Consider the following 27,429-nt stretch of genomic DNA (forward strand, 5'->3'; position numbering starts at 1 on the left):
ATGCATGTGTGACATTTATTTGCATATGATGGTAATTTACACAAATGTATACAGTGTGTGTTGCTGTTCTGAGTGTGTCACTGGGTCATTATGCCATTCTGTTTTCACCTATAGAAACTGAGCGAGGGGCACCTTTCCAAAGGGTCTATAAAATCGGACAAGTGAGTATTTTGCTTCTTTGTGCAACTGATTTATTTTGCAGGGGCTGCTGGACTGAGTGTGTCAGTGTTGTAATGTTACACACATTTATTTATTGTTAACTATTTGTTTAGGAGTCCCTTGTTGCCAGTTGCAGAGGAAGAGGAGGCCATGCCAGAGGCGCTGGAGGTGATGTCAGCTGGGGTGAACTCACCAGGTAGGAGGAAATACACCTGAGGATGTTCCCTGTTGACCTTTGAAATAGGGATGTCGAATGTACTGCTTTTGACGACTGCTTTTGTAACAGTTGTACTTTGAATCGACACTTCTGTCAAAATGAAGTTGATGAATGCAAACACAGATTTGCCTATCTCTGTTTTTACATTAAAATGAATCTGTAAGCAATATTGACAAACAAAAGGAACTGTTATTCATGTATTCGTTTTATTACTGACTGGTTACTTGAATATTTACATAAGAAAACTTGAAGCAATGTCCAAATAATTGACACATACTTTAAGGCTACATGGCATTTTTCTAATTTAATTTAATATTTATATTAGTATTTTTTTTTTTTTTTTTTTTTTGGCATTTGCTAAAATAATAGTGAGAATTATGAAATGACAAATAAGTCCTCTGATAACTACACTCTGCTGTGTTTTGTTGCTGAATGATTCAGCGTTTTAAACGAATCGGTTTAATTAACGACTCATTGACTCACTCAATAAGGGACTTACCGCCACCTGCTTCCCCCAACATTTCTTATTTGTATATTCATAAATGTATTTAAAACATTAATCTCATAACATTTATTTATTGCAGTTGTAATTTTGCAGTGTGAATTATTTAATCTGACTGGTAACAGCCCTATAGAATTTGATAAATTGTAATAATTTGACATGAAAGGTGATGCTTAGATTTAAAAAGTAGGGCTTTATAAAGGTGTATATATAAATATGCAGATTTAAGTATGTAAAAACTGGTAGAGTAGTAATAAATATCATTTATGACACCAATGAAATGTAGTTTTCTTTGTATGTAATATAATGTGTATATATTACAGGTTTAGGTCTTAAATTTTGTATAAGGTGGTAAAGGTCTTAAAAAGTCTTAAATTTCGCTTGTTCATATCTGTAGAATAGCAGTGCATGAGACTTTAGTTTGTTGTTAGCAGTACAAAAATTCATAGCACACAAATATTAGGGGAAATTCTTTTATTTGTTACATCAAACTGTTTTTAATCATACAATTAATATTATCTACATCAACCTTGCTCTCACCTTGTCTACTTGACACTAGGTTTTGGAACAGAACTGCTCTCCAAGTGTCCCTTCTTTCTTTATTTTCCTTTTTTAGACAAAGACAAGTCAGACAGCAAAACGACAGTGCTCACATCTGATTCAAACTCCACAGCCTCCGCTCACTCATTGAAGGATCCTTCTGAAAAACCGAAGGACATGACCTTTGACCCCACTGTCAGAGAGGGTAATCTTCCAACAGCCCCTTCTGCACAAAGCTCCAAAAAAGACCCTTTGACTCTGAGGAACAAGCTCAAGAAGGTAAGAGCCACTCTCATTAGAATGTATCAACTAATGACTATGTTCCTATTAATCAACATTCATAACATGCCATCTGATGCCCATTGTAAACTACTGCAATGTGCTTATGTTGAGATGCATATGTTGCACATTTAAAATGGTGGTCTTACAGGAAATGAGCAGTATGGAAGCCATCGAAGAGCAGAAAACTCAGGAAGACGGTGAGCCTTCAGTGACCACAGAAAAAGAAGGTGGATAAACGGTCTTTCTCTTCTTGTCTGCTTCTGTTTCTCATCTTGTTCTACATGTGTTTTCTCACTGTTAGTCTTTTCTTCCTCCCTCAGGTGATACATCTGTCATTTCTGAAAATGCCAGCGATTCCACCAAAGATGACAAGAACAGGTTATAATGCTTTGTGTACTGAATTTATATCCATAAATTTTAATCTGATTCAAGCATGCCTTCATATGACTCACTTGACACATTCATGTTTCCATTAATCTGAAATGTGCATTTCATCTGCAGCCTGTCGCCAAGTGACAAAGAGATAGAGGTGAGATGGTGGTGATGTTTTATACAGACCTGAATTCTGATTTAGTGAATAAGCTGAAATATTTATAACTTTATATCCATTTTCTCAGTGATGTTTCTAGAGTGTTTAACATGTGCTCTCCTGGCAGGCGGAGTTCCACCGGCTTTCTCTGGGGTTCAAATGTGACATGTTCACCCTGGAGAAGAGGCTACGCCTGGAGGAACGCTCGCGCGATCTGGCTGAGGAAAACGTTCGGAAGGAAGTGAACAGTTGTAGAGGTCTGCTGCAGGTCTGTGTCATTTGGTGCACTTTCTACTGGGATAAAATCAAAAGATGCGTGCCCTTGGACCACAAAACTAGTCATAAGGGCACATTTTTTGAAATTGAGATTTATACTTCATCCGAAAAATCATCTGAAAGCTGAATAAATAAGCTTTACATTGATGTTTGTTATGATAGGGCAATATTTGGCTGAGATACAGCTATTTAAAAATCTGCAATCTGAGGGTGCAAAAAAAAAATTAAATATTGAGAAAATCGCCTTTAAATTTGTCCAAATTAAGTACTATTACTAAAAAAAAATAAGTTTTGATATATTTACGGTAGGAAATTTACAAAATATCTTCATGGAACATGATCTTTACTTGATATCTTTTTGGCATAAAAGAAAAATCAATAATTTTGACCCATACAATGTATTTTTGGCTATTGCTACAAATATACCAGTGCTACTCAAGACTGGTTTTGTGCTCCATGTTGATATATATGTGTATGTTGTCAATGCAATAAGTAGTCCATTGCTCTAGACAATGAATTTTCACAAAAAATGTGTACTGAAATGTAATTTCTTCCAAAAATTGTATCTGAATTCCTCTTTTTGAACTAGTAGCTTAAATTTAACACGGTTTTGTTATATAGGCCCTGATTCCACGGTGTGAGGAAGATAACCAGTCCATGGAGATCATCCATCGTCTGCAGAAGAACCTGGAAGTCCTCATCCAATCCATGACCAGAGTGTCCAGCCGTTCAGAGATGCTTGGGGCCATCCATCAGGTTTGTGTGTTTACTCAGGCCCTTCAGAGTGGTGAAATAGCCCACTAAAGCCAAAGTTAACAAAGATGCCTGCTTGTTTACATCTTAATTTCCTTGCATGTGTAGGAGACCAGAGTGGGTAAAACGGTGGAGGTGATGATTCAGCATGTGGAGAACTTGAGGAGGATGTACACCAAGGAGCACGCAGAGCTGTTGGAGCTCAGGGAGAACCTTGCGCCGAATGATAGGTCCTTTGGGTCCCACACTGAGAGGGGTAAGCTGATTTTTATTCTTATTTTTAAAAAGTGCTAATACCAGTCTCTGTTGTCTATCACATAGGTTCTCTTTTATGATTGCAGATGATTTTAGAAACAAGAAGCAGTCAACTGCAAACATTTTCAAAGTGAGTTAAGGCAAAGCACACCAAAATCATGCATTCAGCTTGCTAAAGTGATTTTTACTGATTTTTATGTGTTCTGTCTTAAGGCCACTAGTCGACGCATCAGTATAGCTACCATTCCCCGCAGCAGTGGAGGACAAACCCATTTTGAAATGGTGAGGAGTCCTGTTTCTTATAGAGATGCTTTTGGGAAAAAATGGAGCATCTGAATAAACTGGTTTTTGATTCACAGCCCAAAGACATGGCAGAAAGTGAGGTTGAGAGACTGTCCCGCCGATCACCATGGTATGTACATGTACTAATCCTGTTTTGACATTGCATGGTCCACAAAACACAACCAAAGCCCTGTTGGTGTGACTCAAAACTTATCAGAACAAGATTTATTCACTTTCATTCAAACACTGTCAAATTTTCTGGAAATGGAACCCATGGCTTAGGCATTGCTAACGCCTTGCTTTATTGGAGTCACATGCCAGTTGTTTTATTAATACTGTGTGCACGTCTTTGCACAAGAGAAAGGATGTCATGGTTGTGTGTCGACCGCTTTACAGGAACATGGCAGCCAAGAGGCCACCACTAAAGCGCTTCATTAGCTCTGGTACTTGGGCTGACATTGACGAGCCCACTCTGATGAATAGGTAAGGCCATGCGTGAAGATCTGTTGTGCACCTTTCGTCTTTAGAACCGATTTCATGCCAAAACCATTAAGCGCATGTGCCGTCAAAACGTCACAGTAGAGGCCTTGAGCCAAGATGGTGGACACTTAAGTGTGAACTTTGCACAGGTATGGACATGATGCAGACTGTCAGGAGGAACGGAAAGAGGAACCAGAGGAAAGGAGGAGTAGCTTAACAGAATTAGGCATCAAAATCACCTCCTTCATAATGCCAACTAAGACGTTAGTGTGCCTCCCGCCTCCATTATTCTCTGCTACAGCATTCGGGCATTATCTACAACAAATCAAGGGTTTTCTGTCAATAATGTCACTGCCTTTTGCTCCTGCAGCTAAGCTAACAATATCTAACTTTAGATAGGTTCTATTTGGACGTCGACACCCACAAGGTTCATCAGCTTTGCTTTCTCTTCAGTGGAAAAATGAAACCAGTGCCAACACACTGCATGTCCTCTGCTTCAGTTTGCAGCAAATAAGCTACACAGCCCATCTGTGGTTTCAGAGAGAAATTTATTTTTCCCCATATTGGTAGAGAGTTTGAGCATTTGGAAATGTACTCTGATCCCACAGTTGTGTGCTGTGCTCTCATGTACTCTGTGGTATTTTCTTAAACAGGACAAGTGGTAGACCGATAAATATGGAGGATGGAGAAGGGAAACTGTGCAAAAGTTTGGAGTTGAGATTTTTTTTTTGCTTTTTAAATTCAGCAAGATTGCTTTAAATGAAGCAAAATGACACTATATAAAATGCTTTTAAATATTTTGACTAGAAACAAGACAGAAATACTAAGTAAGATGAGCCTTTTTTGCAGTAAAATGGTTCTTGAGCATCAAATCAGCATATTAGAATGGTTTCTAGAGGATATTGTGACTCCGAAAAACTGAAAATTCAGCTTTGCGATCACAGGTATAAAGAACATTTTCAAATATATTAAAATAGAAAATGGTTATTTTAAGTTGTAATAATATTCTGCAGTAATACTGTGTTTACTGTGTTTTATGTATCAATATATGTAAATGCAAGTAGATTACATTCAAGGTCAATGCAAAGATGGGAATATATGCAAATTCATGCAGGGCAATGCGAATTACACAAATTAGGCAGCATGTTTTCCCGAGCAATATTCGCCTCAATTGCGTCTTACGCACAAATTGAATGATTTGAATGGAAATTCGATCCAAAAAATTTGCACGACACATTGTCGCGTAAGCCAGTCATCAAAGCTTTTTGCTTTTTGCACATCCAGTTGTATCTGAAAATGGTTTTTGTTATTGTATTGTATGTTTTTATTCACATATTTTCACATATGTGGAAAATATCCCTCAAGTAATCTAGAGTGAGTAATGCAATACGTATATTCTCTTTTGGTGTGTACACACCTTAAGACTTTTTAAAAACAACAACAAAAAAATATCTTACAGACTCCAAGCTTTTGAATGGTGGTTGTGAGTGAGTGTGTGTATATTTTTAAAATTAAAAGGGAATAAAATGGGCAGAATTCTTCTGTTAATTCTTCGAAAACTACTGTTAATCAGCCAATCAGTTATTGGCAGACCTCAAAATGGTCAAGTATTGGCCAACTACTCTGTCTGGCCAATAAATATCAGTCTATCACAGAAATCCTGTTTGTCTTGAAACACTGAAATGTTTCTGCTTGTTTTGTTTATCATGTACTTTGTCAAACATCGCTTTCAGCAACAGCTGTCATTTTTCACATTCTTCTGAACGTTCAATGTTTTCTCTTCAGGTCGCCTCCGCCGTCTCACCTATTCAGACTTTTTTTTTTTTTTTAAATCATTTGTTGCTTTTTATGACCTGAAAATATGGCCCAGAACATATGTTGATTGGTAAAGAACGCAAGTTAAATAGGTACAGTGAAATCACACTGTTGCATTTACTTGCTTGTACAGAGTATGTTTCTGGGCTAAGTATAGAAGCCCGTTTTCCACCATGAATAAAAAAATGTAATTGTGACTTTTTATCTCACAATTATGACTTTTTTTCTCAGAATTGCGTGATGCAAACTCACAATTCTGATATTTTTTTTTTTTTTTTTTTTTTCACATAATTGAGAGATCCAAATTTAGATCAAAGTTAGAATTGCGAGATATAAACTTACAGTTGCAAGAGTCAATTCAGACTTTTTTCACAGTTGTGAGTTTACATCTCGCAATTCTGACTTTTTTGTCAAAATTGTGAGATATAAACTCGCAATTGCAAGTTATAAAATGAGAATTGCAAGATAAAAATGTGCAATTCTGACTACTTTTTTTTGCGAGTTATAAAGTCCAGTTTTGAGGGGGAAAAACATGTTTTCACAATTGTGAGTTTATCTTGCAATTCTGACTTGATAACTCGCAATTGCGTGTTTATATCTCAAATCTGAGAAAAAAAGTCAGAAGTGCGATTTTGTATCATGCAATTCTGAGGAAAGAAAATCTGAATTTCAAGACGTAAACTTGAAATTGCTAGAAAAAGTCAAAATTGTGAGATGGAAAAAGTCGCAGTTACGTTTTTATTTATTCATGGTGGAATCAGGCTTCTATAGCTAATGATATATAAGGTGTTCATCTGCAGCTCATTACAATAAAATTAACATTTTACTTGCTCCTTCCTGATTTAGTATAAGAAAGCACGGTATTCTAAAGGTATGTTGTTGCACTTCCGTCTTTAAACATTTCTTTCATTTTCCATCCCAGTCCCAGCCCTAGCCCAACAGATAACACTCCACCCAGTCTGATGGAGGGGAGGCCTGCATTGTCCAGAGGCACCAGGGGCATTTGGGTTTGGGTGGCCTTGCTTGTAGTTCTAGCTGTTCTACTGGCCCTGTTGGCGAGCCTGATGTTACAGCCTGCAGTAGATGCAGCACCTGTGGGCACTGGGGACTCCTGGATGACCATCCAGCAGCTTCTGTGGCCCTATACTGGGCTGAGGCACAACGGCCAGCCCCCTGTGTGACACCAGGGGGTCGGCAAGGCTGCAGTGGCCGGTCCTGACATTCAGGAGGAAAAAAAACTCCGGCTGCAAGAGCTGTGATGCAACACTGCTGCCTGTCCTTCTAACAGAACTCTTTGTGGCCATTTCTTACTTAAGGTAACAAGAAATGTGGGCGTCTCGAGAGAGATGTGCTGAAAACTGCAGACTGCTTGGATGCTGTGAACACAAATCGTCATGTTGGCCACATATGTAATGAAAGCACTTTTATGAGATGCTCAGTGCCAGCCAAGCACACGGTGGATATCTGGATTGGAGTGAGATGAGCAGACTGTGAATGTGAATGTCAAATATCATATATGGGTTGCCCAAAAGGCTGCCTTTTTAAACATTTTGAAATTGATCAGTGTATTTTTATGGGCAGTTTGAAGATGTATTGAGTATTGAGATGAGACCTTTTTAAAAAAATATTTTTTTCTTTTTGTTAACTTATTGTTTTACAGTTTTATGCAGTAGGTTTTTTTCTGATCTTATTAATTGTTATAAACACATGGTTTTTATCCTCATGAAGCTGTTGGTTTGGTGTTCATTGTAAAATGTTCATATACTTTTGTATGTTCCAAAGAGGGGGGAGAGAAACTTTGCACAATAAAAGAAACTGATCCAACTTATCTCACTATTTACTGTGCAAAACAAGCTAAATGGATCACAAAGCTTCAGTTAGTCTGTGTGTTTAATACTCATGTTTTGGTGTGTTATTATTTTAGTTGTTCATCCTAAGCTGGTGGTATAAAATGTGACCCTAGACCACAAAACCAGTCACAAGGGTCATTTTTGCCATTTAAAAAAAAAATCAATAAATTTGACCCATACAATGTATTTTGGCTACTGCTACAAATATACCTGTGCTGCTTAAGACTGGTTTTGTGGTCCAGGGTCACAAATAAGGTTGTCATATAGCTTCTAAATCAACATGAGTATAACATCTCATCAATCTATCTCATCAAATCACCAAAACAAAGTTTTTGGTGCTTCCACTTGTTATATAAAGCATCAAACAGGATGTTATTACATCTCAGCGTATCATCAAGATGTTGCAGTGACTTCAAAACAGGTATTAAATGTTTTATTTATTATTGTGTATGCTTGTAGTCTGTTTCTGGATGCTGTGCTTTATCTTCTCAGGAATATGTGAGGACACGTGTTGCACACAGGAGCCTCTGTACGGTGTCTGTGTAGAGATAGTGAGACTGCCGGACTCTGGCTTGACCCTCAATGCTCATATCCTGTCTGAGCATGTGTAGAAAGGTAGAGTGGAACTCACTGCCCTCGGCTAGCTCTGGAGAGAAGCTGTCATCATGCTCCTTCATCTTAAGATGCTGGTTCCTCTGAGCACCCAGCAGGTAAAGAGACCACGCCTCCTCAGCCACAGGCCCCGCCTCCAACTGTTCGCACGCCTACACAGTTAAAAGGTCAAAGGTCAGAGGTACTGCCAGCTTAGAAAGAACATATGTATGCAGTAGTTCAATAGTGCTTCAGTCGGGCTGTCAGAGTGTATGACGCACCTGAAGAACAAGGTGCTCTTGTCCACACTGAGTGTTCCAGCGGCTCCAGGAAAAAGCTGCGGCTGAGGACATTAGAGCCATTTGTTCATACACTGTGTGCTCTATTAATGGGTCCTAGAAATGGAAAAAACTGATAAAAAGTCGTTGCGTTTTCTATAACTAGTCTAGTTAAATGGAAAGACCTCTACACTCCTAAATAAGGGTTTTTAAAGGAGAGCTCCACATTGATTCCATGGAAAAAACATTTTTCCTTTAGTAGGAAACATTTTAATAATATCAATAACCTTTTTCCACTATGAAGAACCCTAGACTGTTTACTTCATAATAAAGGTTCTTCATGGAACCATCAATGCTAATACAGACACCGTTTTTGAGCGTGTGCATTCAAATTAAAAATAAAGGTTGTTTATTGGCATTAATGAAGAACCTTGGAACATCCATGGAGCCTTTTAAATGCAAAAAAGGTTCTTTATAGTTGAAAAAGGTTCTTTAGATTTTTCAAATGTTCTTCAAAATGGATCTTTTAAGAACTGTTCACTAAAAGATTCTTTGGGGAACCAAAAATGGTTGTTCTATGGCATCACTGCAAAAACACCCATTTGGAACCTTTTATATTTAAGAGTGTAAGGCAATTCAGCCCCTAGGTTACCTTTGGGTTGATGCTGACATACTTGTCTGAATACTCATTCACAAATATATTGATTCCAGCTCTTCGCATGGCCTTCTGCAGTTCTGAGGGGCTCATCCACTTCCCTAGAAGATGATCTAGGTTCTTTGTTTCCTCCGTTTGCAGCATACACTGCTTACCCTGAGAAACAAAAAGCTATTAATCAGCACTTATGATGCACACAGACAGGAAACTTTTTTTTTTTCTTCGGTAGCCTTCAGTATGTATCGAAAACAGCCTGGTCTTGAACTGGGGGGTATGCTGCGGGTTTTAGATATATGAAATGGCTCAAAAACAGGATGCCTTACTCAAAAATACATTATAAAAAGCAAACAACATGCAAAATATTAGATTTTTTGGCAATGCAAAGGTAGTTCAGGTTTCTAAATGTCATAGTGTAACTCCCCTAAAATTCCAAGGTAATTATGAAATTGCCATGTAAAATTTTGAAAAATAGTAAACCTTTTACACATATGTGACCCTGGAACACAAAACCAGTCATATTTGTAGCAATAGCCAACAATAAATTATGGGTCAAAATTATCAATTTTTTTCTTTTATGCCAAAAATCATTACGATTTTAAGTAAAGATCATGTTCCATGAAGATATTTTGTAAATTTCCTACCATAAATATATAAAAATGTAATTTCTGATTAGTAATATGCATTGCTAAGAGCTTAATTTGAACAACTTTAAAGGCGATTTGCTCAATATTTAGATTTTTTTTTTTTCACCCTTGGATTACAGATTTTCAAATAGTTGTATCTCTTCTAAATATTGTCTTAACAACCCATACATTAATGGAAGGCTTGTTTATTCAGCTTTTAGATGATGTATAAATCTCAATTTCAAAAAATTGACCTTTATGACCGTTTTTGTCGTCCAGGGTCACATATAAACCTTAAATATATATGAATATTGAAAATAAAAAGATATTCATGTGTATTTTTGGACAGGGCCTCTCTTGCCTTGACAGTGATGCAGACTTCAATAAGAGCTCCAGTGATTGTGAATAAAGCTGAGTCTTGGCCCAGAGGCCTCAGTTCCCATGACTGGAAGGGCATGTTAGCGTATGACTCCTGCAGTAATGTGAAGGCATAGAATGTGTCCATCTTAAAGGAGATGCTGCGGGTTTCTGCGTCATATGATGCCTCAGAAATGCAGTCTGCCCGCCAGTGCTGACCTGCAGAAAACAGTGTACAATAACAGATGTGAGTTAAAATACTAACATATGAATATAACAGGCTGTAGCTGATGCTACACATGTGTGGTGTGATTTGTTCACCGAAAGGATCCCAACGTGCCACGTGTGGATCCTCAAGAAACAAAATTGAGTCTGGCAGAGCTACAGTGACCCCTACAGGAAATGAGGCAACAGTGCTACTGTGTTCGTCTGGCTTCACTGAGGTAGAGCTCTGAATGCGAGACTGCTCTGTGGGATGGGGGAAGATCTGGAGACCGGTTTCTTGTAGCTGTGATGAAGCACAACGGTAAATGACAATTAATATGTTTTTCTCTATGATCTCTTGCAGATGTCCCAGATTATGTCCAATGATGTACAGTACTTCTCTCATTTCCCAGCCCTTCACTATGCGAGACTGTGGAGGTAGATGGAACACGTCAAAGTAGAAGACTCCGCCCAGGGGCGTGAACTGCTGCAGATCCACTATATGTACGTCAGCGCTGTCAGTCACAGGTTCAGCTGCTGATGAGTTGAAGCCGTTTTGATCTAGAAACAATTTAATGAAGTAGTAAGTTACAAACTAGTAATTACATATTACTAGTGATGCACAATGTTACTTGATATTCATAATATTTTTAAGCAAAGCTATTATTATGCAAAGCTATTAAAAATCATTTTCATTAATTACAATTAAGCTGGCATGAAATATAAATATTCTATGAAATGCTTAGAAAAATATTTTCCTATTTTTACTGCAACACAACTCGGAAAATAAAATACTGATATGATGACCACAGCTACTGAAGGAGCTCACAGGTGGCGATGGATATACAGATGAAGTCAAAAGTTTACATACACCTTGCAGAATCTGCAAAATGTTTTCTATTTTAACAAAATTAGAGGGATCATACAAAATGCATTTTTGTTTGTTTAGTGATAGTTGTTTACGAGTTTAATGCATTGTGTTTCCTTCTGGAGCATCAATGAGCATTTGAACCTTCTGTAATAGTTGGATATGAGTCCCTCAGTGTGAAAACATGGCTCTCAAAATCATACAGTCATTGTTGGAAAGGGTTCAAATCCACAAAAATGCTGAAAAAATTCAGAATTTGTGGGACCTGATGGATTTTTCTGAAAAACAGTGGGCAAGAATCAAATGTATGTAAACTTTTGAATGGGGTCATTTATAAATTCAACTATTTTTCTCTCTAGTGGACTGTATGTAAATGTCTTTTATTCAGTTTTAATCTATCTTACTCAGGTCAGTTAGTAAAAAGTAACATGCATTTTTATTTTGGTAAAATAATAAACATTTTGCAGATTCTGCAGGGTGTATGTAAACTTTTGACTTTAAATGTATAAGTGTATACTTAAACCAAATGACGTACCATAGATTTTTCCCCACAAGGAGTCTAAACTCCTTCAGTGGCTCACCGAGTGCAACCATTTGACATCATCGAAATAATGGTGCCCCCATAGTCCAAAATATGTATAAAACATTTTTCTACTACATATTTCAGTTAGAGACACGGTACGTAGCCATATAAGTCTTAATACCCGGACAATATAAGGAAAAAAATTAGGGAAGTCAGGAAGTGAAATACAATAAAAAGAAAGAACCAAACCAGCTTCTAATGCTGTAGTGATTCCCTCCATCTGACTTTCTCCTTCCTCCAACTGCTTGACTGAAGAGCTCTTCCTCCCCTCCTTAGCTGAGATCACACTCACAGCACTCTGACACATGGACAACAACACTGATAAACAGCAACAGGAACCACTAGAAAACAAGTACATGATCAAAGCTTTACTCACCCTCTTTCTGCTCTCTGATCTGAGTGAACGACTGTCCTCCTCCACTGGCTTTGAGCTTTCCCCCTCATCTCCTCCAACCTCCTCCATCTTCTCATCCGGCACAGCTGCAGCGCTCTCAGTTGGTGGCGTGAGAATGGCATCCATCACGGATCTCCTTCTCTGGAGCTGTTCTCGCTCACTGTGGTGGGATAGGTGATCATATTTTGTGTGAAGGATCCGAACAGCAATGTCATTCACAGCAAGTGGCTTCGGCAACTCAAAGCCCAGACCTGCCTCTTCAAACTGAAAACCTTTAAACCTAGAAAAAAAGCGGATTATCGAGTTTGTCCTTTATCCAACAATAAAGTCCTCAAGGTTATCATGAAGACAGACAAACCTTGGGTTTTTGTTGAGGTTCGCCCACAGACAAAGAGTGATATTTTCATCCTGGATTACAGTCTGCATGTTGCCGGTCTCAATGTCAGAATGAGAATTTGCAAACTGAAAGCAAAACACAGAAGTTGAAATAGAAGTGAGCTTCATAGGAATATCTCAGCATAGCTCTTACCTTTAGAAGCTCCTCAGTGGCCTGGTTGAGTTTGCATTGGATAATACTCTGTAGACACAGAAGTGTTTCTCGATACTGTTGAGCAACACAGGGGTCGGGAGCTTCGCTCAAAAGAAAGTCCAGTTCGTTTGTCAACTGTCCAAGAGAAATAGGTACAGCGGCATAAGTTATGTGCCAACGTTTGATACCAAAGGTATCATGAGCAGCAATAATAATAATCCTTGACTTAGTCATCTTAGTCATTAATACCTGACTTGAATAAAGCCTGAAAACAGATCCAGAGTGATGGTCTCACCTGAAGAGCCAGAGCACACTTCACCAAGATCTGCTGAATTTGGGTTTCTGAGTCTTCTCTCCACAAACTGATGAAAGAGTTGATTTCTGGCTGCACTGATGGATCTGGACTGCCGTTGCAACGCATGTAACGCTCCCACTATAAAAACCACAGACCATTTCATCCTCTAATGCACCTGAGATGTCTGAATAGAGCTATACGAATCTCATACCTTAGCTTTATCCCTGCATTCAGATTCCCACACAGTGACTGCTGAGTGATTCTCATCTAGAATGTGCCGCAGTTCATTCAGCTCGTCTTCTCTGCGCTCTCTGTCCTGTGGACATTGACAGGTGTCAGTCAATCATCAAATTAAAACTTTTCACACGCAATCCATCAGTACAGACGGCTGCATGTGCACAAGTCCTGCAGGGAAATGCCTGTAACACAACTGTGAATGTTCAAATGGAAGTTCATCAGACCTTTAACTCAAGCTGCTCTTGTTTCTCTTGTTCTATTCGCTCTCTCTCCAGACGTTCAATCTCCTCATGCTCAGCAATGACACGAGCTTCTTCTACAGGACAGAAACACATTATACAGTTTTATTATTAATTAAAAAAATTTACAGTTTATTGAATTGAAATTGTAGATGTACCTTCGTCTCTCCGTCTTTGTTCATCAGCCTCTCTTTGCAGTCTCTCCTTCTCAGCTTTGCTGATTCCTCCTTTCTTTTTTGCAGACTGGATATAAATTGCAAATTATTTTTTCCCTACTTTTAATTATTATTAATATTTTTAAATCTTAAGCTGTTCTACAAATATTTTTAAAAAATTATTTACACACTGCCGTTTAAAAGTTTAGGAAGAGTATGATTTTTTTTTTAAAACTCATCAAGGCTGCGTTTATTTGATCAAAAATACAGAAAAAATTAATATTGTGAAATATTATTACGATGTAAAAAATGTTTTTCTATTTTAATACACATTAAAATGTAATTTATTCCTATCAAAGGTGAATTTTCAGCATCATTACTCCAGTCTTCTGTGTCACATGATCCTTCAGAAATCATTCTAATATGCTTATTTATTATCAATTATTGTTATCTATTTTTTGGTAAATATGATGGTTTTTTTTTTCAGGATTTTTTGATGAATAAAAAGTTTAATAGAACAGCGTTTATTTAAAATAGACATCTTTTATAACAAAATACACTACCGTTCAAAAGTTTGGGGTCAGTACATTTTTATTCTATCCTTTTTTTAAAAGAAATTAATACTTTTATTTAGCAAGGATGTGCTAATAAATAGATAAAAAGCGATAACAAAGACTTGTATTGTAAGAAAAGATTTCTATATTTATTTATTTTTTTAAATGAGTATGTGTAATACAAACTTTATTTTACTGACAAAATTGGGATTTTATTTTATTTTTTTTTTTTTAAAAGCTGACCTACAAGCTTTTATATTTTAATACAATTAAAGGTCATTTGAAGTTGAAAGCTGTTTACAAACATATTTACTCCGATTAAACAACATACCTTTCCATCCTTCGGTGGCTGTTAAAGACACAAAAATAAACTAATTAAGGGAAAAACATTACCGAAAAAAGGAAATAATAAATCAGACAAACATTGCTAACAAATGCCAGGATAGTAGGTTAAACAAAACATTTAGGTTCGGCGTCTGTTGTACTTTCGCTTTTGCTGCTTAAGTTTCATTAAATATGAAGCCAGAAGTCAAATGAAGAAAGATTTGTTGCATATATATTGGTATTTTAACTAATATTTTCTTTAAAACATTAGTAAAACTAGACTCACCATGTTCACGACCTCTCAGGCAATAGGCGAGCGTCCCTGTCACTATGGTGACGGCTCACGCATGCCACGCAGGATAGAAAACAACAAGCGGGAAACGGTTATAGAAGACGTCTCCAAAGAAAATACGGTGATGACATAACAAACAAGCAGTAAAAGTGTACTTAACGGCTTGATACGGTAGTCTAGTGGCGTTTTATTGATTTTGTAAGCTATAAGCTTGCATTAAAGGGTCAATATTGCCATCTCCTGGTCACGCTTAATAACGCTTTGACTGTTGCAGACTTTTTACAAAAGATGGCGCCAAAGATGGATTTGTTTTGGTTTTTTGAGCACAGAGATTGTTTAATGTTCGCTCCATAGCATGTCATGGTACACACTATTTGCCTAGTCCTTTTCTTTATGATTAGGTTATTTAAAACTTTATTTTTCGTGTTGCCCTTATTCCAAATGGAAATTGTAAACCGTACTGTACAGTCAAATCAATATGAAATGCAGTATTAGTGTCCAAATTTAGTTTTTTCTCATACCATTTCTCACACTGGACAGTTACAAAAAAGAGATAAAAGAATAACAGTTCTGTGTCTATTTCTTAAGGTAATATTAAATTAAATTCTCATTTTCTTTCCAGTGGCACCTTATCTCATGTTCTCCGCACCAGTGTCCCAAAACTGTTGCCCATCATTCCAGCCACTGCCTCGTTACAAAGTGAGTAAGTTAAACCTTTTTGGGGGTAATGTTATTAAGAGGGTAAAGTCATTGCCCTAAAATCATCTGCTGGTTAAAGATAATTTGCACTTTATATGTGTAGGAGAGTCCTCACCCGTCTTGAGGAAGGCTGGCAGAAGCCGCACATCCAGCCTTTTGGGAACCTGTCCACACACCCAGGCTGTTCTTCTCTGCATTACGCTGCACAGGTCTGTCCTCGCCATCTGGAGTTTCATCTGTGTGCTTTTACACACCACATGTCTATCCAGACACTGAAACAGGAGCGTGACATTGTCTTGACAAATGCAGCCGCGTGTTACACAGACAGACAATAACATCATTACATTTGTTTGGATCATTGATATTGTTTGTAAATATGATGTTGTGTCATATCTATCTATCTATCTATCTATCTATATACTTATATATTAAAATGACTCATTACTCACCCTCATGTTGTTTCAAACCTGTAAGACCTTCGTTCATCTTTAAAACACAAATGAAGATATTTTTGATGAAATCCAAGGGCTTTCTGACCAATGCACCTACCACGTTCAAGGCCCAGAAAAGTAGTACTGTTTAAACAGTCCATGTGACATCAGTGGTTCAACCTTAATTTTATGAAGCTACAAGAACACTTTTTGTGCTCAAAGAACGAGCTCCTGCTACCACATGCATGCGTTGTGATACTCTCATGAATGCCGGAGGAGACTGACAAGGAGGAGAAGAAATTGTTGAATGAAGTCATTATTTTTGTGTTCTTTGCACACAAACAGTGTTCTCATAGCTTCATGACATTACGGTTGAACCACTAATGTCACATGGACTATTTTATTAATGTCCTTACTACCTTGGGCCTTGAACGCTTCAGTTGCATTGCTGTCTATGCATGGTCAGAAAGCTTTTGGATGTCATCAAAAATCTCTTAATTTGTGTTCCGAAGTTGAACAAAGGTCTTACAGGTTTGGAATGACATGAGGGTGAATAATTAATGACAGAATTTTCTCTCTTTTTTTTTTTTTGGTGAACTATTGCTTTAAAGGAGAACTCTACTTTCAGAACAACAAGTTACAGATAGTGTACTCACCCCCTTTTCATCCAAGATGTTCATGTCATTCTTTCTTCTGTTGTAAACAAATTATGTTTTTTGAGAAAAAACATTTAAGGATTTTTCTCCATATAATGGACTGCTATGGTGCCCCGAGTTTGAACTTCCAAAATGCTGTTTAAATGCGGCTTGAAACAATCCCAAATGCGGTTGTAAACGATCCCAGCCGAGGAAGAAGGGTCTTATCTAGCGAAATGATCGGTTATTTTCATAAAAATAATAACATTTATATACTTTTTAATCTTAAGCGCTCGTCTTGTCTTGCTCTGCCTGAACTCTGTGTATTCTGGCTCATACCCAGTTAGGGTATGTCGAAAAACTCCAATCATATTTTCTCCCTCAACTTAAAAAATGATTTAAAAATCATCCTACATCGCTGGAGAAGTACTGACCCAGTCTTTGCAAAGTGAACATGCAAAGAAGATCAAACACCCTTAACAAAAGAGGTAAAACAGCAATATAGGGCGATTCTGAAGTAGAGGGAGAACTTGAGAAGGGAGTTTTTTGACATACCCTTACTGTCATGAACTGGATTAAAAAAACAGAGTTCAGGGAGAGTAAGACAAGATGAGTGTTTGAGATTAAAAAGTATATAAATTGTATTAATTTTATTAGTTTGAGGCCGCATTTAAACTGCATTTTGGAAGTTCAAACTCGGGGCATCATGGAAATCCACCATATGGAGAAAAATGCTGAAATGTTTTCCTCAAAAAACAATTTCTTTACGACTGAAGAAAGAAAGACATGAATATCTTGGATGGGGTGAGTACATTATCTGTAAATCTTTGTTCTGGAAGTGAACTTCTCCTTTAAGATTTACAAATAACGATATTTTTGAGCAAATTAACTAACAAACTTTTTTTTTTTTCTCTGTAGTATCAACACATTATGTGACGGAAACAGCTCTTGTCTCCTAACTGCCAAAAGAGCTTGCAGATATTCAGGTGCAGCACAGAAGTTGTCACTTGCTCATTGACACACAGCATGGAGTGTATAAAAGCCCTAAATCAGGTAAGTTACGGGAGTATTTATAAAGCTAATCGGAAAAGGTGTTTTCTTGTCAAAACGAGAAAAAAAAGCCGTTTACCACTTTCTTGAACTTAGCTTGAGATGAACAGCAAACCAGATATTCCTGGTTTAGGCTTGTGTGAGGCAAACCTCTCGCTTTATAGTTTTATCAGATCATTGTAGAAGCTTTTATTTGCATCACTACTGACATTTAGCCTGGATGGATGATTTCTCTTTCTCTTATGATTAGTGTTTTTAAGGGTCTAGTGCAGGTCGCTTGCTGACAAGATCTAAACTTCAGTGTTTTGTGCAGCAGCTGGAGTGATCTGACCTCTCTGCGCATCTTTGATATCACATTTAGCATTTGTGTGTGACCTGGTTGGGGTCATCTGATCATACCATCTTTCTCAAAGCCGTTGTTTAGAGTGACAGTGCAGGGCTAATGTGGGATTAATGGTTATCCGGAGAGAGGCAGTGAGCAGATAGGGCCAGACATTTCCCTTCAACTCTTTTATTATGCTCAGTTCGTAATTACACTAAACCTAATTATTGTCCCGGGCTTTTGTGATCTTCAAAGCCAAGATGTGACAAATAAAGCCGCTTGAGCGCAAGCAATGCAAAGAAAAAAACGCTTAATGAACAATAAAATCGACAAAACGCTCTAGAGAAAAAAACGAGATTGGAGCCGATGTTAAATCTGTTGACATTTAATTTGCTGGCGAAACGGAAACACGCTTCCCTCTAAAAGACAACATTCGGGCACAAACAAATGTGCCGGCTATGAGGAGAGGAGAAGGATGAAAGATGGGTTTACTAACACGTCTCTTCGTCTCTCTTTCATGTTAATTAGAAATCGCATCCCTTTGTTTCCTTTTGCAGGCACTTATTTATTTTCCTATTCCATCCATTAGAACAAATTTGCAACATGAGACACAAATAATTGGATTTGTCTTCATGGCTGTCGTGGACGGGGGATGTTTTGTTTTTGTTTTTTTTGTTTTTTTATTTCTTGTAGTTGAGTTTGCAGATTTGCCTTTGGATATTTTGTCCTTTTGCAGTCACGAAGAGAAGATTGCAAGGTTTTTACCTTATCCTCAGCTCAGTGACATTGTGTAGCGATGCCCTATTTATTTTCTGTTGAAGTAGCATTTCATTCATCCAAAAGTTAGGGGTCTGAAGATTTTTTATAATTTTTACCAAAGCAGTATTTATGTGACCAAATATACAGTAAAAACTGAAATATTACAATTTGATATATTACAACTGTTTTGTATTTTAATATATTTTAAAATGTAATTTATTTTAATTATTATTACCAGTCAAAAGTTTTTGAACAGTAAGATTTTAAATGTTTTAAAGAATTCTCTTCTGCTCCCCAAGCCTAACTGATATAATTTTTTATTGAATATATTTAATTTATTCCATTATTATTACCAGTCAAAAGTTTTTTTGTTTTTTTTTAAGATTTATTTTTGGCATTTTTGCCTTTTATTGATAGGACAGTGGTGAGACAGGAAATGAAATGGGAGAGAGAGAGGGGGGGCAGGATCGGGAAAGGTCCGCGAGCCGGGACTCAAACACGGGACACCTGAAGAATGTCGATGCACTGCCCATGAGGCTATTGGTGCTGACCAGTCAAAAGTTTTTAAACAGTAAGATTTAAATTTTTTTTAAAAAAGACTCTTCTGCTCACCCAGCCTGCGTTCATTTGATCAAAAATACAGCAAAAACAGTAATATTGTGAAATATTTTGAATATTTTAAAATGTAATTTATTACTGTGATTTCAAAGCTGAATTTTTAGCATCATTACTCCAGTCACATGATCCTTTAGAAATTATTCTAATATTCTGATTTGCTGCTCAAAAAACATTTATTATTATTATTATGTTGAAAACAACTGAGTAGAATATTTTTTTCAGGTTTCTTTGATGAATAGAAAGTTCAGGAGAACAGCATTTATATGAAATAGAAATCTTTTGTAACATTATAAATGTCTTTATTATCACTTTTGATGAATTTAAAGCATCCTTGTTAAATAAAAGTATTAATTTGTATAATTTCTTCCCTTTTTATTTCGGATAAATGCTGATCTTTGGGTCTTTCTATTCATCAAAGAATCCTGAAAAAAACTGTTTTAAATATTGACCATTATAATAATAAAAATGTTTCTTGAACAGCAAATCAGCATATTAAAATGATTTCTGAAGGATACACTAAAGACTGGAATAATGATGCTGAAAATTCAGCTTTGATCACAGGAATAAATTACATTTTAAAATGTATTTAAATAGAAAGCAGTTATTTTAAATAGTAAAAATATTCCACAATATTACTGCTTTTGCTGTATTTTGGATCAAATAAATGCAGGCTTGGTGAGCAGAAGAAAAAACTTTAAAATCTTACTGTTCTAAAACATTTGACTGGTAGTATATATATGGTCCGTATATGACAAATAGCACCATAAGATCCAAACAACATCATTAAGTTCTCTAAAGTCATGTGGTAGTGCTTCATGAAGAACTCATTATTTACTAAAAATACTCCTCTAAAATTCCTTTGTTATGCATTTTTGGACATTGCTGAGAAATAAGCATCCTGGGACAATCTGCTAAACTTTCCTTTTCTCATTCCAGGGAAGAAAAAAAGTCATACAGGCTTGGAACAACATGTTGGGTGAGTATATGCTTTCATTCATGACTGAACTATCCATTTAAGTTTTGTTACGCTTAAGTTTCCAGCCTATAACATTCTAAAGCATCTTGTAGAAAATGTGCATGTATGCTGAAGGGGGAGCGAGAGCATAGGAATGAGGGAGAGGAGTGCTGGGACTGTGTATTGTGATGATATATGAGAGGGTTTGTTGGAGAGCGTCTCTTAGAGTTTAGAAGCTGCAGGGCTGAAGCTGAGCTCCACTCGCTCACACTTACTTCCTGCTCCGCTGTCCTATGAACACACTTTACACACATTCATCATTATAACATGCCCTACTTACTTTAGACATCATTAATTCATTCATGCCTCTCTTCCAAATACACACACACATACACGTGTAGGATCCCAGGAAGGAAGAGAAGCACACCTCCTCTTACTTAAATTTCCACAGACAAAGGAGTTCTCTGGTACGCTCGAGGAGAGAACGTGAACTAGAATTGGTGTGAACAACCCGCTTTTGGACTCGGATCAGGTGTGACTGAGTGACAAAGTGTCGGTGTGCTCACCAGCGCAGGTGATGGAGTCGGCTGCCAGCTCGCTGTGTGAGTGTGAAGCCACTGAAGGCTCTGGAAACGAGTCAAACTCATCAGCATAATAGATCAGATTAAAGCTGCAAACGCTTGACAGCGCCAAGCCAGCGGGCACTCGCCGTCTAAACGTTCCTGTAAATCTCGGCTTAAACAATGTAACATGGAAAGCATCCAGAAACTTTTGTTTTGTTGTTGCTCTCACTCCTTTCGGGCATCGGACGTCAGAATGTTTGTTGTCTCTATCTACAATGGCCTTAAAATGTATTTGGACACATAAGTCACATTAAAAAAATTTATGTCAGTGCGTAATTTAATAAAATCAAAGAACTATAGCTCAAACACAGTTTTTAAGATTTCATATGGCAAAACAATATGGCCAAAAAGTGTCTGGACAATTACTGGTTGTCAAACATTAGTGAAACGTTAGTAAATCTATTTCTGCTGGTGAAAATAGACAATTGTGATTTTAAAATAAGAGACAAAGTCAAATAGACGATTGCAAAACATAGTCACATTTTGAGATACAAAGTTGTAATTATGAGATATAAAGTCACAGTTATGTAATTGTGAGATATCAAGTCAAAACCGGGAGATGTAATGGTATAAAGAGCAAGGAGTCTGCCTTGACACCAGAAAATTTGCTTAAAAAGATATTTCAGAGAAATATATATTTTAGCATCCATTGGCTTGCAGATCCCTCTTGGTTTGATATTTATGCAATGTCATTCAGATGTTTTACTTTCTGGAGTCTCTGTCTTGTTGCTTGTCTCTTGCTCAGTGGCTGTGCCAAGGTGTCTAGAGGAATTGTGTTTTTCTCTGTGAAGGTGCATTGATGATAAGCCTCGACTTGATGCCCCTTTGTTCTCACCCTGTCCAGTCTATGACCTCTGTTCTACTTTAAAGAGTTTGGATAAATCTGAAATGGATCCTTCATTGGCTGTGCTCCGAAACTTTGGTCTCTATAGGGTGGGGGTCTGGATCTTTGTGCCCTCACTGAGGCCAGGCTAGTTTGGCTTCATCTCCCTCAGTGCTGCAGCTGTCTACTGACTGACCTGGTATCCTGCCCAAACAACCTCTCTTTCTCTACTGTGTCCCACACACAGAGACAAATCCATATCCCTTTCTCAAGCTTTCTTTTTCTGGAAGCACTTGTGTGTTTTTGCCAGGAAATGTATATTTACATTTATTAATTCAAATGCTTTAATAAAATTACTTATATGTGACACTGGACCTCAAAACCAGTCTTAAGTAGCACGGGTATATTTGCAGCAGTAGCCAAAAATACATTGTATGGGTAAAAATTATCAATTTTTCTTTTATGCCAAAAATCATTAGGATATTAAGTAAATATCACGTTGAAGATATTTTGTAAATTTCCTACCGTAAATATGTCAAGACTTAATTTTTGATTAGTAATATGCATTGCTAAGAACTTCATTTAGACGAATTTAAAGACTATTTTCTCAATATTTTGATTCCAGATTTTTAATTTTTGTTTCAGCTTCATTTTAGTTAACAAAAACAAGGTTTAAATCTCAGCTGTTCGATTCACTAAAATGAGCCGCTCATAAGAGGTCATTTGTTTGGGAATCAAACATCTTCAGTTGTGCTCTTGTTGAATAGTATATAGAAAACGTAAGTGTATTTTAGTATTTCGTCCACATGCACGGTCAAGAGCAATTAATGAAACAAAAGTTATTTGATTCTTGGTTCTTGATCCCAAACCCTTTTGACTGATTGGATATGTGCTTTGTGAAATTGGCTTGACTCAGCTAAACCTTTGAAATCATCTTTCTCACTCTCTATTTATTTACCCCTCAGCATCTAAAGTAGCACACAGTCAATCTAGTCCTTAATATTCTCCCTCTTTTCCCTTAAAGACACATTTTCAGCTATCTCTCTTCCTTCACCGACCCTCCACTTCCCTAAAAGGGTGTGTTACTCTGTCTTACCCACTGGTGCTGGGCCTGAGGACAGCCATCATTGCTTTAACCCCTGATTCTATGTCCGGAGGGGAGATCAGACAGTTTTTGTGGCCTCTCACCTCACTTGCTCCGGCCCCGTGGTGAACGGCACTCAGCCAGCCTTGCCAGCACGTCTTGATTTGGAGCGCCTTAAGAGAATGTTTTAATTGTCACTTCTCATTTAGAGGGAGAGTGACATCTCAGGGCGGACAGGCGGGAAAAAGGCGGGCCGCAGTAATCAGAGGCGATGAAGACGGCTTACACGCTGCAGTAATCGCGCACACACTTACGCTCGTACGCGCATATACACACACAGTCCCCAGGAAGCTGTTTGCGATGAGCTGTTCCTGCTTTTGGCTCCAAGCACCGGGAGGTTCTCCGCTCTGCTAGGCCATGATCTGATTTGACAAGCGCGCTGCTGTCATCTCAAGTTTGTCCGATTTGAAATTCTAATTAATGAACTTACAGCCACTTTTGCGTTGTTTTCTTTTGCATCTGTTCCCCCCCTTCATTTGCCCAAGTTGCTGTTTAATTCCTTTGCAGGATTTGTCTTCTATTTGTCTTTTCCTCATCCTTCTAAGTGTCCTTTGTTCCCTCGACTAATTGACTCCTGAGCCCCGGCGTGTTTGAGCATGTGACCGTTCCCACCACATCGCTGATGTTATCGGGAACAGCAGAAGGAGGGTCACGCTCTTGTAATTAAACCTTGCATAAGCCAAAGCGTAATGACTTGAGATCGCTAAAGTTGATGGCTTCAAGAAGAGCGAGTCAGCACTGAAGATTTGATCATTTAATAATGGGACCCTCAACACTTTGCGGCGTCATTTTGATTATTCGAGCAGCGCAAGAGCCTGTGAATGTCCATGCTTTGAGCTTGCGACCTTCTTTCTTCATTGGAAAACAAATGAGATATTTCTGAAAAATCTTCACACAGTTTTCCAGACAAAAACAGCTTGGCTACAGTCATAAAATGCCAAAACAGCACTGTAAAAGTCCATATGCTCCTTATTTCTAACATAAGAAGCCATTTTTAACATTGGGAGTGTGAGGCTTCCAGTGTCAGCTGCTTATTTTAGCTGTACAAAAACGGACCATAATGCTGTTTGATGTTGCAAACTGGCAACATTTTACGCACTTGTTTGCACACATACAATCGAAGTCAAAAGTTTACATACACCGTGCAGAATCTACAAAATGGTAGTTTATTTTAGGGACTCATATGCAACTATTACAGAAGGTTCGAACACTCACTGATGCTCCAGAAGGAAACGCAATGCATTAAGAGCCAGGGGTGAAAACTTTTGAAAAGAGTGAAGATGTGTACATTTTTCTTATTTTGCCTAAATATATTTTTATTCAGAAGCTACAAAAGATACTTACATGTTTCCCAGAAGACAAAATAAGTGAAATTTACCCTTATCTTTGAATTTCAAAAGTTTTCACCCCCTGGCTCTTAATGCATTGTGTTTCCTTCTGGAGCATCAGTGAGCGTTTGAATCTTCTGTAATAGTTGCATATGAGTCCCTCAGTTGTCCTCAGTGTCAAAAGATGGATCTCAAAATCATCCAGTCATTGTTGGAAAGGGTTCAAATCCACAACAGTGCTGAAAAACCACAGAATTTGTGGGACCTGAAGGATTTTTCTGAAGAACAGCAGGCAGTTTCACTGTTCGGGACAAACAAGGGACTCATGTTCAACTATCACTATCTTCCAAGATGACTTGCGTCTTAGCTCTGTGAGAAACAGTCTGAAATTTGACATATTATTCACAGATAATCTTCACTTCCAGTAAGCTGTTAACTCCAGAACTGGTGATTGGAATTGGTGAGTTGAACTCACATTAACAAATCATTCTGTTCCATATGTGAACCAGATCATCCTTCTTATTATGTACTAACTTAAAAGAATGTGTTATTAACTGGTTTTCAACTTCAATTCACTATATGTGTTCACTAATTCTTCATAAATTCTCCTTTTTGTCTTCCACAGAAAAAAATAACAGATTTTGAAAGCTCATGAGGATAGTGACAGAATAACATTTTTATTTTATATGTTCTCATCACCACCAGCAGGTGGCGGTAGTGCTCTTACTGGCGCTCTTCAGGTCACTTGTGCTCCATCTGTCACAGCACGCCTCATTCTTCATATTTCCATCTCTGAGCTTTTTGGGTCTCTGCCAGTCAGAGTGAAAATGGATGTAGAACTAATCTATTTCCACGGACATCTTAATCCCCTAATACAGTGATGGAATCATTAAATCGCAAATCATCATCATCTCCTGCCTCTCCCCTCCACTGTTGCGTTAAATGTTTAAATAACAGGGTTTGATGAAGAGCGGCTTTGGGCCCTTGACGCTTTTTTGTGCCGCGTTGTTGTGACATTAGATCTGCGTTTATCCGCTCTTCTCTCACATTATCTGCCTTTGCTGAAGTTTTAGCCCATTTTTTTCACATTCAAAGGCTTAACGCGGCCTTGCGGTAATGTAGGGAAAGAATCACGCCTCGCTCATTTTCCATAAACTCTTGTCAGGGACAGCAACTTAATGTCTCCTGTCACATTTAAGGATTTTTTTCCACTCTTTTCACTGTTTTCCTCTGTCTATACACAAAATTACCTTGAATATTTTTTGGATTGCAGATCAGAAATTGGTCTGAAAGCATCCGTCAGTGCTGCTTGGCTACTTGGAAGTGTTTACAAACATAAAAATTCACCATCGCAACTTGTTCCTTGGGTTTTCTAAACCACTCAAGCCACCCACACTGGTACCATAATTACATTTACGTCATTACAAAGGTCTTTTCTCTTAAACATACTGTATAGTGATTTTCCAATACCCTCCCGACGTGTATTTGCAGCTGGAAAGTAGTGTCTTGAAACAGTAGGGCTCCTTATGGGGCGTTGAGACCTCAGTCTGTGACCCGCGTGACTCTTTAATATCAGGCCCCGTTGCTCGATTGCTAACAGATGACTTGGTTGCGGCTCTGCATCCCTGGCCCTTCCTGAGAGTGTAGCGGTTTCACCGTCTTCCCAATCACCTCCATCAACAGGGGCCTTGTCTCAGCACGGGGGGCCCGATACGGTTCAGGAGCAGAGGAGAGAAAGGGGGGCCTCTGCCTGGCTGAACGAATGAGAGAGAAGTCTCACTGGTGAGTAAGTCTCTTCAGGGGTTTGGACACAGCCACTTTTGCTGCAGGTGGGTGTGTAAGCAGCAAGGATGTGTGTCGGTCTCTCTCTTTTTGTGTGACTCAGATTGGCCGTCTCTGTGCCAGCTCAGCCATCCAGCAAACCATCGCTATGTCAGTCAAGGAGCCATGGGGCATTTCAACCAGCGGGCATTATCGCGCGCCAGGACATGCCAGCGCAGAAGCAAGATCCCATTCTCTCGCTGTGCAGAAGAGCTAATGACCATACTGCTCGCTAGCGCTAAATGCTAATGCTAAGCACTAGAGCTGCACGTGACACTGAGTATTCACACTCCAAGATTGAATTTGAAAGACAAATGCACATTGTCTGTTGTGGTGAACCATTCAGACATGTTTGTTTTTGGAAGGAAATGGGAGAATAAGAAGCTCAGTTTCACATTACAGCGATTTATTGCCTGGCCAGCCACAGAGGGAGCCGTCAGTAGGTTTCTACCAGAGTCCACAGTTAAAGCTTACAAAGTGCAAATGCACATAAAAAATGGGCTCTGGTGAAAAATAAATAGTTTGGCCCAGTGAAAAATAACTGCAACATAGTATGTGAGGTGGACAGAAGTATTGGGACACGTGAACATTTAATGGGTTTTGTTAGATTTTGCTGTATTTGGTTGACCAGTGGTTTGGATGGCTCGCCATATGTATTAGATTTCTCTAATATATAAAATAAGTAAGCTTGACCAAAGTTCAGGGGAAAAGAGTTTATTGAAGAAAGTCGTGTAGCATAGCCGTCTTCTAGATCTTAACCCGTGTAAGGGTTCGAAGCTTCTTCCTAGTTTCTTCCAAAGTTCTTCATAGCTTCTCCTTAGCTTCTCTCTAGCTTCTGCATAGCTTCTACATAGCTTCTCTCTAGCTTCTGCATAGCTTCTACATAGCTTCTCCCATAGTTCTGTCTTTAAGACAGAACTTTATACCTAAAAACAAATGGCTAGAAACAATAGATACTATCAGGACCTCCCGCTGGAGATCCTGCAATCTACAAGAAGTTCCTGAGAAATGCTGTTCCTTTGTTATTCTAAATGTATGGACCATTTGGTTCACACCTTTACAGAGACAGTTCCTGTTGATTGCATCTGGGTCACAGTAACAAT

The 27,429-nt window shown here is 38.1% G+C and overlaps 2 protein-coding genes across 6 annotated transcripts in view; one reads left to right on the plus strand and one right to left on the minus strand.

Annotated features, from left to right (window-relative positions):
- Positions 1–8,100, plus strand: part of lrmp (lymphoid-restricted membrane protein) — a 29,382-nt gene extending 21,282 nt beyond the window's left edge. For 2 of the 4 annotated variants that reach the window (XM_051107873.1, XM_051107872.1), the window contains exons 24-38: positions 115–161; positions 273–355; positions 1,495–1,697; positions 1,849–1,927; positions 2,021–2,078; positions 2,202–2,229; positions 2,357–2,497; positions 3,127–3,261; positions 3,367–3,514; positions 3,600–3,643; positions 3,727–3,795; positions 3,873–3,925; positions 4,192–4,278; positions 4,425–4,538; positions 7,013–8,100. In XM_051107873.1, coding sequence (XP_050963830.1) covers positions 115–161; positions 273–355; positions 1,495–1,697; positions 1,849–1,927; positions 2,021–2,078; positions 2,202–2,229; positions 2,357–2,497; positions 3,127–3,261; positions 3,367–3,514; positions 3,600–3,643; positions 3,727–3,795; positions 3,873–3,925; positions 4,192–4,278; positions 4,425–4,538; positions 7,013–7,271 — 1,548 coding nt within the window. In that variant the 3' untranslated portion in view covers positions 7,272–8,100. The remainder of the gene's footprint in view (positions 1–114; positions 162–272; positions 356–1,494; positions 1,698–1,848; positions 1,928–2,020; positions 2,079–2,201; positions 2,230–2,356; positions 2,498–3,126; positions 3,262–3,366; positions 3,515–3,599; positions 3,644–3,726; positions 3,796–3,872; positions 3,926–4,191; positions 4,279–4,424; positions 4,539–7,012) is intronic. The other 2 variants (XM_051107874.1, XM_051107875.1) reach the window with 2 other exon arrangements.
- Positions 8,101–8,280: 180 nt separating this feature from the next.
- On the minus strand, positions 8,281–15,488 carry dnai7 (dynein axonemal intermediate chain 7). 2 transcript variants are annotated; one of them, XM_051107082.1, is made up of 16 exons: positions 15,113–15,488; positions 14,834–14,851; positions 13,952–14,036; positions 13,779–13,870; positions 13,529–13,633; positions 13,318–13,455; positions 13,023–13,157; positions 12,852–12,955; positions 12,476–12,773; positions 12,289–12,397; positions 11,046–11,209; positions 10,766–10,952; positions 10,449–10,663; positions 9,462–9,620; positions 8,813–8,926; positions 8,281–8,704 (listed from the first exon to the last, which is right to left on the minus strand). In XM_051107082.1, exons 1-16 carry the CDS (start codon positions 15,113–15,115, stop codon positions 8,429–8,431), a joined length of 2,202 nt encoding a protein of 733 aa, XP_050963039.1. In that variant the 5' UTR covers positions 15,116–15,488; the 3' UTR covers positions 8,281–8,428. The 2 variants fall into 2 exon arrangements, 1 of the variants encoding a protein (XP_050963039.1); XR_007827535.1 differs by having other exon boundaries at positions 8,673–8,704; positions 9,484–9,620.
- Positions 15,489–27,429: the final 11,941 nt, after the last annotated feature.

The sequence above is a fragment of the Labeo rohita genome, chromosome 4 (assembly GCF_022985175.1).
Source record: "Labeo rohita strain BAU-BD-2019 chromosome 4, IGBB_LRoh.1.0, whole genome shotgun sequence".
Lineage (NCBI taxonomy): Eukaryota > Metazoa > Chordata > Actinopteri > Cypriniformes > Cyprinidae > Labeo > Labeo rohita.

Coding starts and splice junctions, on each gene's coding strand:
- dnai7 (XM_051107082.1), bottom strand. Junction 13,158..13,317: donor AGTGTGCTCTGGCTCTTCAG/GTGAGACCATCA, acceptor TCTCTTGGACAG/TTGACAAACGAACTGGACTT. Junction 8,705..8,812: donor AAGAGCACCTTGTTCTTCAG/GTGCGTCATACA, acceptor TTAACTGTGTAG/GCGTGCGAACAGTTGGAGGC.